This window comes from Morus notabilis, unplaced genomic scaffold (assembly GCF_000414095.1).
Source record: "Morus notabilis unplaced genomic scaffold, ASM41409v2 Scaffold15, whole genome shotgun sequence".
Taxonomy (NCBI): Eukaryota; Viridiplantae; Streptophyta; class Magnoliopsida; order Rosales; family Moraceae; genus Morus; species Morus notabilis.
Window position 1 is genome coordinate 84,470 of NW_010367234.1, and position 11,954 is coordinate 96,423.

The 11,954-nt window shown below is 33.1% G+C and overlaps 1 protein-coding gene and 1 long non-coding RNA gene across 3 annotated transcripts; one reads left to right on the forward strand and one right to left on the reverse strand.

Moving 5' to 3' along the window:
- The first annotated feature begins 2,684 nt into the window (after positions 1-2,684).
- On the forward strand, positions 2,685-4,978 carry LOC112094278 (dehydrodolichyl diphosphate synthase 6-like). 2 transcript variants are annotated; one of them, XM_024174810.1, is made up of 2 exons: positions 2,685-2,804; positions 3,772-4,978. In XM_024174810.1, the coding sequence occupies exons 1-2, from the start codon at positions 2,747-2,749 to the stop codon at positions 4,812-4,814; spliced, it is 1,101 nt and encodes a 366-aa protein (XP_024030578.1). In that variant the 5' UTR covers positions 2,685-2,746; the 3' UTR covers positions 4,815-4,978. The 2 variants fall into 2 exon arrangements, with proteins under 2 accessions (XP_024030578.1, XP_024030579.1); XM_024174811.1 differs by lacking the exon at positions 2,685-2,804 and adding an exon at positions 2,810-2,849.
- A 2,002-nt stretch (positions 4,979-6,980) lies between these two features.
- LOC21411106 lies at positions 6,981-10,758 on the reverse strand. Its single transcript, XR_002903456.1, has 3 exons — positions 10,456-10,758; positions 9,373-10,359; positions 6,981-7,196 (listed from the first exon to the last, which is right to left on the reverse strand). It is a non-coding gene; the product is annotated as an uncharacterized LOC21411106 (long non-coding RNA).
- Between the last annotated feature and the right edge of the window lie 1,196 nt (positions 10,759-11,954).

Genomic DNA, 11,954 nt, shown 5'->3' on the forward strand with positions numbered 1-11,954 from the left:
TTAAATTTACCTTATAAAGGAGTTGGCCATCTCGGGTGGTCCGAGCCCGCCAAGCTTTAGAGTATGTTTGATAAGAAAGAAAAGTAGAAGGAATGAAGAAGATGGAGGAATTTTAGGATGGAAAATGAAAATGTAAATTATTTAATATGAGAAAAAAGAAAAATGAAGAGAAAATTGAGTGAAAAATAATACATGTGGGTCCCACTATTTTTTTTCTTTCCACAAGTGGGTAGAAAATGAGATGGAAAATGGGGATAACTCATTAAAGTGAGCAAAGTTACTAAATTACCCTTTTCTCCATCAACATCCAAGCAAAAAATTAAGGGTATAAAAGTAATTTACGAGTAAGATTTTTTCTTTCCTCCCAATTTAACTTCCCATACCAAACAAGTGAAGGTAAGCTCATTTTCTTTCTATCTTCTCATACCAAACAACATAAAAGAAAATCAATTTTCTTTTCATCATTGTTATTTTTCATCACTTTCATATTTTCTTTCTATCATATTTTCTTTCCTTCCTACCAAACATAGCATTAGAGTCATGTTAGGCGGACCATTCACCTTTTAGAGTTAGCCCAGCTCAAAAATCTCATTTGGGTTGTCGAACGGACGAGTCAAACTTTCATCTAATCTAATAGAACATGATTGAAAGGGAAGATAAATTCGACAGAGAAAAACAAAAATATATTGGATATTCAAATTTTGGAATCGTTTGAAGTTGTTATGAATTAACTCTCATATCCAAGATTTTAACGTGAATTAGAATGGAAAATGAAAGGGCTATAATTGAAAAGGTGAAATAATTATTAACCACTTAAATTTGAAAAAATGTGGACAAATATTTTGGAACGAGCCGCATCTAGGCCACCCAACTCAATTCCTAAAAAAAAAAAAAAAACTCTTTGTTAAAAATATGAAAATTAACAACAATATATTAGAAAATTTTAAATAACAAAATAGAAATATGTTTTTGTTATTTTTTAAGAATATTTTGGATCTTGACCTTAAAATTATAAATAAAAATTAAAACTGTAAATATGTGCCTTAAATAGTTTATTTTAATCATTATGCATCTTTACAATAATATTAGGAGAACGTTTGGTTCATAAATTTAAAACCATTATTTGAAATTATTCTCGTTTTACGTGTATTTTTATAAGAGAAAATACTATAATGAGTCACGAACTATAATTTAAAATCCTTCTTCTAAATGTCCCATAAATATAATTTATTGAACACTTAAAAATTCCTTATGGTACCGATCTTTTGAAGAAAAAAGAAAACAACAACAACCAACGCATGCTTTCTTATAATGACAAGAATTCTTACTAATGAGTTTTATAGTACCGCGTAAAATTTATGCGCTTGTTAAGTGTAACTAAATCTTTTATCAGTTTTTTCTAACGGCGATAGAATAAATCTCCTTTTACTTCACGTTCTCCTATTTTTAAGTAAACCTCTATCCAACTATGTTTTTAAGAATTTTTGGCAATTATCTTTTGGTGATATTTTTCACCTTCAAACAAATTCCCTTATTAAGGTTGAGTTAGAATAATCTTGTGGAACGCAATAAAAGTTTCACAGTTTAATACTCCTTTCCCTAAGTTACTATTTGTCACTTAAAATATATTACGACTCTGCAGAAGATTATCATTACCAAACCCAACCATGCTATTTAAAGGACCCAAGCTAAAAGAATTCCACTAGAATATAAATGCTATAGCTCAATGTAGATTCTGTTATTTCTATGCAATTGGAGTTGGAGCTATTATAAGAGATTTACTGAATTTGTTATGACAGCTTTGGTTAAAAAGTTAGATGGTGCTTTCGCGGCTTGTGAGATGTAGATGCGTTTAGTTCATGGATTATAACCATGAAATTAGAATTAATTTCGATTTGCGTGTATTTCTTGTGAGAAAAAATACTGTAGCGAACCATGAACCATGATTCGAATCAGAGAATGAATTATCCAACCAAACGGGCTCTAAGTTAAGCTTTTTATTTAAGTTTGGTTTGCACTAAGCATGTGGGACTAAATCTTATAAAGTACAATCTAATGCATTGTTAATGGTTTAAGCTCTGAAAATTATGTATTTGTTGTTTGTGCAATATATCTAGCTTATTATTTTGTTTAGCTATTTTTTGGTGGCAAATAATGCGGCTCATTTTTTATTTTTTTAATATAGATGATGAGCTCATTCAATTAAAAGAATCTTCTTCCCTTATAGAAATTGCTATTGCACATTTAATGGTTTTTGATTAAAAAAAGAGAAAAAAAATAATTCTGATTAATAACACAAACGAACACATTTATTTATAATAATATTGGACGACAATTTTTTTCCCTTATCGTTTCCATCGTTTAAAAATAAAAAATTATCACAAATGAGTCGATGAATACTTTATTTATTTTACTGATTCAAATTTAAAATTTAAAATTTATTATTATAAAAATATTTTAAAAACAATCGTATTTAATTTTTTTATTATAATAAAAGACGTTTATATAAAATTATATACGAATTGAAATTAAAAACTCGGAGAATTAAACCGTCCAAAGTAAGTTTTTTTTTTTTTCTATCATTTTAGAGGGCCATGTGGTCAGTTTTGACTATTGGTTATCATCATCATCATTATCATCATATTATATTATTGCTCTGAAAATCTGAATGGTGGGGATGTTATTTGGTTCTTGTCGTTGAACCTTGTTTTAATAATTAAGAGTGCAATTTTTGACTTAGATTGTGATGTCATTTGGCCGCACAAACCCGGCCTCCCCCTTTTGTGAAGTTGCTTCCTCTTTGGGTACGCTTAGATTCTCTTTTTACATTTCGATCTGCCGCTAAATCTGTGAGATTTCAAGTGTTTTCTTTTCTCTTGTAGCGTTGAGATTTCTGCATTCTTTACATAGACAATAAACCAAAAAAAAACCTATTTTGATTGAGTTTAAGTATATTATTGTGTTTTTTGCTCAGTTATCTTTCTTAATTTTTAGCCACTGATTCAGTCTGACTACGTTCTTCAACATGCAAGGATTACATGATTGTCAAAATTTTCTTGTCGTTTTCTCGGAGGAAAAAAAGTGAGTGAGGAATTTTTCTTAATTTAGCACAAATTATTCCTATTTTCCGCAAATGAATTGAATACAAAATAGTCAATGTAGAATTTAAATTCTGAATATTGAGTTCATAGCTGAGGATTTTGGATCTATAAACTCCATTTTATTGCTAGCCCACCATGTGTTCGATTAATTGCTTGAACCGCTTAATACTGTTTTTTCTCTTTTGGGCACCCAAAATAGCAGCTTTGTCCTTTATTGATTTGTTAATTTTACTGTTGACTTAACTTAGGTCTCGTTCATTTTACTGATTTGAGTTTTCAGTTCTAGGTTTCTACAGTTAAAAAATTTTCAGAAAATGTCACATTTAAGCTTGAATTAAAAATTCGAATCCGCAAAACGAACAAGGTAGTCGCTGTCTATTCAAATGGCGATGAACTATCCTTAAGCCTTATTGTCAGTATGATTTGGTTGCTTTGAGATGTAACTAAATGCTTTATATTGATGGAAATTATTAATCACTCGCCAAATCTATGCTTTCTCTTGTTCAGTTTATTTCTTAGTTATTTCTGTTCCAAATCGTCTCCATAATTCAGTTTAGAAAGAAGAATTTCTCCACAAGTACTGATTCTCTGTTTCTTTCCTTTTTTTTTTAGATATTGTTCTATATTCAGTCTGGACTTCAGTCCAATGGTTTTGTTGTTCTGGGTGCAGATTATATGATGGACAAAATTGGTGGTGACAGGACCAGCCAACTGTATGGAGGATTGCTTACTTTTTTAAGGAAATGCTTGTTTAAGGTTATGTCTGTTGGTCCAATTCCGAATCACATTGCCTTCATCATGGATGGCAACCGAAGGTACGCCAAGAAACAAAACTCCGGTGAAGGAGCTGGACACAGAGCTGGATACTCCTCTCTCATGTCCTTGCTTAGGTACTGCTACGAGTTGGGGGTGAAGTATGTGACGGTATACGCCTTCAGCATCGACAATTTCAGGAGGCGGCCTGAAGAGGTTAAATACGTGATGGATCTGATGATAGAAAAGATTGAGGAGTTGCTTAAAGAAGAAAGCATTGTAGGCCAATATGGGATTAGAGTATATTTTATTGGTAACTTGAAACTTTTGAGCGAGCCTGTTAGGTTTGCCGCTGAGAAGGCCATGAAAGCTACTGCCAAGAACAACAAAGCTATTCTTCTAGTTTGTGTGGCCTATACTTCGTGTGATGAAATCATGCATGCTGTTCAAGAATCCTGCAAGCTTAAAAGAAAAGAAATCCAAATGCTTCTTGAAAGTCAGGTTAGAGGCGGTTCCACTGTAGGATTTCGACAGCAGAAGAAGATTAGTGATTTGGTTGTTCATGATATTCAAGAATCCTATGAAGACGGGCTACATGGATCTGAAGCCAGGCATCTTCTAGAAGGGTCCTATGAAGATAACTCGGATGATATTGCTAGAACTTGCGATTGTTTGATTGAAGAAGTTGAGGTGTGTGAGAAGGAAATGAAGGCTTCCTCCATAGAGTTGGTAGATGTAGAAAAGCATATGTACATGGCAGTAGCACCCGATCCAGACATCCTGATCCGAAGTTCCGGTGAAACCCGCCTCAGCAATTTCCTTCTTTGGCAGACTACCAATTGTTTATTGTACTCTCCTGCTGCTTTGTGGCCAGAGTTGGGTATGTGGCACTTGGTGTGGGCAGTTCTGAACTTCCAGCAAAGCTACCAGTATTTGGAGAAGAAAAGGAAAACGATGTGAGAGAAATAAATCTCTTGTACATAGCTGATGGCTACTACACGCAACATATAGAGAATAGGAATTGCTATAGGACCTGTTTAGTAAAGAGATTCAAATACAAGTTCAAGCTGTTCTGCTACAGTGTTTTTTGTCACAAAATTTAATTTTGATTCAAACCATTTGATTTGAACCCATGAACTAAACGAACCTTAAAATCCAAACAATGAAGTTGCTTAGCTATGAAGCACTACATTCTTAGAGATTTTTGCCATTCAATTTTGGGAGGTGCTTACTGCTTCATCATAAACAGAAAGGAATATATACAACACGGAATCATGACATGCATAGGGAAGGCATATTAAGTTTGTTATTCTATTTTGGATCAACCATGTGCCTATGATTGACTTAACAAAGAATTTTGGATCCATTAGGCATTAGGCATCAAGTCGAAATTGGGTTTTTAAAACTAAACTTCAAAGTCAGGTTTGAGCAATGCTAGCATTACTCTTTCTGACACTCTCTGCATTCACTGTTTGACACATGAATTTCACTATCATATTTTCTGTTTAAATAATAATATATCATATTAGAGGAGTCCACGTGTCAAACTAATGCAGAGGATGACAGGAAGAGTGATCTTAGCGGGCGCGTTTGGAACTCGTTCTAAAATGATTTTGTTTTTTGTATGAAAATGAAAATGAAAACGTTTTCAATCTCAGACGGAAATAATTTTTGAAAATGCGTTTAGTAGTTTTATCAAGAGATTGTTTTCAGCATAAAAAATCCATTAATGTCTCTCTCTATTTGCTCTAGAGAGGAGAAAACGAAAACAAAAAGTAAAAAATGATTAAAAGTTGTTTTTCATTTCTCTCTCATTTTACATTAAACAAAAAAAAAAATATTTCTGTTTTTTGTCTTTATTGCGCCAAACACCGTTTTAAAAACGTTTTCATTTTTTCTTTCTCGAAAAATGTGAAAAATAAAAACATGATCAAATTCAAACACGGCCCGCGTTTCTCCACTTGGTTTTGTTTACAATGTTTATTACTTCCATGGCTGAAATTTGAGGCATTCAACCCCATTCGGAAGTATGGCCAATCCTCATGACTGCTTTTCTCTTCTCTTCTCTTCTCTTTTTTGTTTTTGTTTTTTTTTTTTTTTTTTTGAAATGGCCAAAGCTCATGACCATGGATCATGATTTTTTTATTATGTTGTTGGAAGATGAATTGCAAGCATTACTATCAGAAAATATGATAACTTACATAATGTAGGTTGAAACTTGCGAACATCAAATGTTAGAGTTTTGTAAGTTATGGTAGACTTGCGAGTTTTAAAGAAGATACAGTAATTTGTGCATTTTAACTAGATACTTGTGAACTTTGAACATTGAAGTTGTAAGTTATGATAAATTTGTGAACACACAATGTGAAGGCACCATAGAAGGATATGCTTTAGTTGTACAGGTGACAAGTGACCTAACACGGCCATGCAAGGGCCATTCTCTTGTAGTTTGTTTGACCTTTATTTATTTATTTTAAAAATAGTAACACTAGTACAATTGTTGACCTAGAAAATTTGTACAGATTTGTTGATTAATTAGCAGGCTCCAGAGGGACAATTGTTGACCCAGAAAATTTGTACAGATTTGTAAGTGGAGGAAAATAACACAACACATTCGTATCGAATTTCACTATAGTCTATCTATGGACATTGTTGTCCTGATAATTCCAAAAGCTTTGCCCACCCCATTCATTTCACAAGGAAGTCACAATTCAATTATTTTTAAGAGTATTTTCTCTCACAAAAATCTAATTTTTTATTTTATCTTCAAACTTACGAAATTAAAATGAGTCTTTTGTTTGTCTGTGTATAGGTGGTCAAGTTTCCCTTCATGATATTGAATGGCTGACTATTTGCTGCCACTCAGAAATGGCTTATTGTTGTTGTTGATTTTATTATATTATTGTTGTTGTTGAATATGATGCAAAAATAAAAAAATAAATAAATAAATAAATAGTGTCCTCTATTATGTGGAAAAACGTTCTTGGTCTAGAAAGGCTATTGACCGTTAATTTTGTATATTTTTAATATCATACCGCGATTTAAAAAGTAAATTAGGCTGGATATCACTTTTAAAATTTAATTACTTACCAATACTACTTTCATATGTACAATAGGCTTTAAAGTTTTGACGGAAATGATAACAAGTCTCGAAAAGTAATATTTTAGAGGAGGCATTTTTTCATCAATCTCTCATAATGGTAAAATAATGGGGTTGCACTTGCTTTGGCCAGGGACTTCTTGTCATGATTGAATGATAATTGGATGTCTGCCTTACTCATGTGCTTGCCTGAGTGCGTTCTTTTAGACTTCTTCTCTTGATTGAATGGTGTTTCCATTTTCCTATAAAAAGGACAACAACAAAAAAATTATTAATAAGAAAATAAGTAAATTACATCATTGCACTTTAAATTATTCATTTTTTACATATTACACCCTAAATTTTTAATTTTAAAATGTAAAAATCCTCGCGGTTTGTTCTCATTTTCTGAACGGACCATAAAGATTATACGAAAATTGACATGTCGTTTCTGAAAGTGGCTAGTGTTATATAATGTTATTTCTGTCGTCTAAAAAATAACATGTCGTATTAAAAGGTTTCACATCGTTTGGACTTTGTGGAGTGTGTTGCCTGTACAATTGTTGATAGACTCTTTTAGATAGATTTGTTTTGGGGGTCATTTTTATCTCTAGTCCTGAAATTTAAATAAAAGTAATCATATGATTATCATATGCTCATATTAAATGAAAAACCTAGCATGTCTGTGTGATATATCTTTTGAAAATAACATAATTTTTCATGTTTTGCTTGCAGAGTGAAATTTCGCTGTGAATTATAACTTAAGATAATGACATTGAGAGGACGGGAATTTTTTTGTGCGTCATACTTGTAATGTCAGTAATTTGAATGTTTTCTTTCGTTTCCTTTTTTTTTTTTTTAAGAGCTTTCATTCTATACATCTAAAAAATCAAAAGGAGTCAATTGGATTCTAAAAAATCAAAAGCATTTACAAGAAAACTGCAATGACATTTATACAGGAATATTTCAGCATAACCAAATAAGATTTACTACTTAAATAGTTAAACCCAAGGGTTGGTGTGCCTCTCCACATTTTCTTCTGCAAAAAAAAAAAAAAAAAAAAAAAAAAAAAAAAAAAAGATTTTCAAAAAAAACAATGAAAATATTGCTTCTTTTGTGCTTCAACATTCTATTTCACATTATCTAACTACATCCATTTCCTTGTTCGTCCTCAATAAACTAATGAAAGTTGGAGAATATTAGACCTTTTAACTACTCTATGAAAGTAGTATGTAGTCGAGAAAAAAAAAAAAAGATGTAGTTCTCAAACAATGAAAATATTGCTTCTTTTGTGCTTCAACATTCTATTTCACATTATCTAACTACATCCATTTCCTTGTTCGTCCTCAATAAACTAATGAAAGTTGGAGAATATTAGACCTTTTAACTACTCTATGAAAGTAGTATGTAGTCGAGAAAAACGAGCCAAACATGGGATAAGTAGGATCTATGAAGCTGTTAGGCTAACCTAGGAAGGCCAACATATTCTTAAGCCATACAATGAAGAGCAAGGGATTTCGCTAAAACATTGGTGTCGATGACACTGAAGAAGTGATGTTTGATTGTAAGTCAATGTTGCTGTCTGTTCTCCTATATCAGCATTGAATTTCTTTAGCTTCTGCTTTAGAGTTTTTTCCTATCCTTGTTTTCACTCTTATCTCTTTCAAGCTTAGTGGTGATTTTCTCCTTGTTCTTCTTCCCTTGGTTCTGCATAAGGTCCATGGGGATAAAGCAAAAGTCCGAAAATTGACATGAAGGTTCTAAACTAGAAAGTTTACTATTTATCATTTTTGGACAGTAAAAAGGTCTTCCTAAATGTCACAGAACAATGGAGATGAAAAGGTACTATCATTCATGAACTTCGAAATTGATAAAACTTAAACTGAAAACGTCAACTTGTACACAGTTTCCTAAGGGGGAAAAAAATGTTTGTTCTCCTTAAAAAGTGAGTCAAGTGACCGTAGCATGTAAGTAACAAAGCAGGCCAAAAAGCCTCCAGCAATACTAGTGAGGGAAAACAAGGAATATTAGCCAAAAGAGAGACGTATTAGCATATACGTCACAAATCAACGTACACATGAAAAACAATTACCATATTTGAGCAGAACAATCCCACCCACCACAGGAGAAGCCAAGTAGAATAATTCAACCATGAGAGAAGCCATACGATATTATAATTCATAAAGCTCTTATTATTCAAGCAAAATATTTGTTGGATCATGAAATGATATCTTGTACCCCTATTTTTCAAAAAAATAAATAAATAAACATTGTCTAAGCAATAAGCATTACAAAAATCCTGAACATGCTTCATGATTTAAAATATAAAATCCTTGATAATAGTCCAGGACAAGATGTCATAATTAGCAGATAAAATAAGTTACTACATTGTGATCAATTAAAGATACCACTTAATACCTGATAAGAGTTACTAAATACCTTCTCAAACCTTATGCCGTGAATCTTTTTCAAGATGATTTGCATAACATGGATATGATCAGGCAAAACCCTTTCTGGATCATGTCCTTAAGAAGCTTGAAATGTATAAGTGACGATATCTAGACGTAAATCTCTTCGAATCATTTGATGAAAGATGGCACGAGCTTCTTGCATCCTTCCGTCTTTAGAAAGAGCATCCACTAGTATATTATCTGTAATTGCATCTGGGAAATAGCTTGATCCTTCATTTCCTCAGACAACTTGATTGCTTCACTCCATTGGCTTGAGTGGCACAATCCATATATTAAAGAGTTGTAAGTATGTATATTAGGTGAGATTCCATTGTCGAACATGTCGACTAGGAATATCTTAGCTCCATCCAAAGTACCAAATTTGCTTCTTCCAAACTATCAAATTTGCCTAATCCGTACATCAAAGACGTATAACAAACTACATTTGGAAGAACACCGCGGTTGATCATATCTTGAAACAAGTTCAAGGCCTCATCTATTCGTCCTTCTTTAAAGAGGTTGTCAATGATAAGACTAAAACAGTGCTGATTGGTTTAATCCTCTCATCATTATGCTATTCTCCGGCCTTACAAAACCCACTAGTGCCTTCCAAGTTTCTCGAGCGTTCCCTGCCAAGCCCATGAAGCAGAAGACTCAATGCATAAGCATCCGGTTGAAGCCCGCTTGCCAAAACAGAGAAGCCTAATTTCACCTTCTTCAAACGACAAAAGCACTTAATAACAATACTCAAAGCACTGACATCATAGCCTAAATCATCACAACCCGCATAAGTTCTTTGTACATAGGAAGGACAACAGTGGGATAGTGGTCCATCTTAGATAGCGCACCAAGCAATTGATTCAAAACCCAATAGAAGGCATGGGTCGCATTTGAATCATGGAATTGAAGTAATTCAATGCTCCGTCTAGGGTGTGGTTTTCAGATTCACACCGTGTTTGTGTTTGGACCAATTTCTCTGAACGGGAAAAGGAATCAATATACCCACTACCAGTAGCAAAAGAATAAAATTGGAATCTGAAAATCCCAAAGAGAGAAAAGATAGGAGAATTACCAGGAGCCCTTGAGGTCAGCATTTGGGTCTTCATCTTTAATTTCTTCTCTAATCTCACGAGCAAAATTTGGTCTCTCTCTCTCTCCCTCCCTCTCGACAACGCGTTTAATTGTCCAGTTTATTATTACTAAATCGCGCTGACATGATTTCTCTATCGTGAAAATCGTATGACAGTCGCGAATCGAAACCTCCGTAGGCGACGACTTTATGATCTCCAAAGGCGATTATAGAGAGCGCCAATTCGAGATCTGCGGCGGGCTTGCAGTAGTTGGCGGCGAAAATAGAGGGGGGTCACAGAGAGAGATAAATGATGGAGGAGGAACGGACTTTTTTCATATATAAACCCGTAAATCGTAACGAACAGCCGGTGCAAGTTTAACCCTCTTATTAAAATATATATATATATAAATAATTAATTTTTTTCTGTTATTTAATTGTTGGTTTTTTTATTTTATTTATTTAAATTTTATAAAAATTTAAAAAATAATTATATTTATTTTTTTATTAACAATAAAAATTATATTTTAAAATAAATTAAAATTTTAAATCAACGAATTAAACAGACGACTTAAAACCCCTTATTTGGATTCGGTAAAATTCAAAATTCTTCCCTCCCAAAAAAAAAAAACCCTCTCTATCCCACCGACTCATTCTCTCTTCTCCGAGACCCTGTCATCCCAACCACAACCTCTCGCGCCATCTAGACTGGTACGACCGCCTTCTTCATCACCGTCGACGCCTTTTGACGGTAAAGTGTTTTTTTTTCTGATTTGATGCAAGCCCTCACACCCAACCGTTTGTGGTCATCGTCGAGACCCTGAGCCCCATTTCCGACTGCCGCCGGCCTGCCCACAACACTCTTCGCTCCAACACCGCCCCTCTATCCTCTGTTCCGACCGTCCTCTGACAGCCTCGTCAAGTCTTATTTTTGGTTGGTAAGTTACCAAGCTATTGAGATTTATTTTTCAATACAAATGATACAAAAATGATGATTTGGTAATTTATATATTAAACCAATTTATTGAACTCTAATTATATAAAACCAATTTGCCGAACTCTTATCAAATTTATTTGCAAAATATATGTTGAATCAATTTAGTTTTTACTTGCTCTGAATATATTAAACCAACTAAAAACGACAAATGGATTCTCACATCACTTTGTTGCTAAAAACTGGAAGCATACAGATTAATAAACTCTTGATTCAAATAAAACCTTGATATTCTCAGTGGGAAAAAAATAAAGTAAAAAAGAAAGCTTGGTATATATGTTTCCATTCTATTAGCAGGTTTAGTGTCTCCTTATTCATGATTTCGCCTAAAAGGAAAGAGTGGGTAGCTAAGCTGATTATCGTGTTAAGTTCTTCTGCTATAAGATTTTTATTTTTCTGTATAAGGCTAAATGATTGAAGTGAAAGAAGTAGAAAACAAATTAGTTTTTATTAAGTTAGTCTAAGAATTTTATGTTGGAATATTTTTATGTGGACTTCCATGATTATA

What these genes read in the sequence shown, in the direction of transcription:
- LOC112094278 (XM_024174810.1), top strand. Translation starts at nt 2,747, where the DNA reads ATGTCATTTGGCCGCACAAACCCGGCCTCCCCCTTTTGTGAAGTTGCT. An exon ending in TGAAGTTGCTTCCTCTTTGG is followed by an intron (nt 2,805 to 3,771) that starts GTACGCTTAGAT and finishes TTCTGGGTGCAG; the next exon opens with ATTATATGATGGACAAAATT.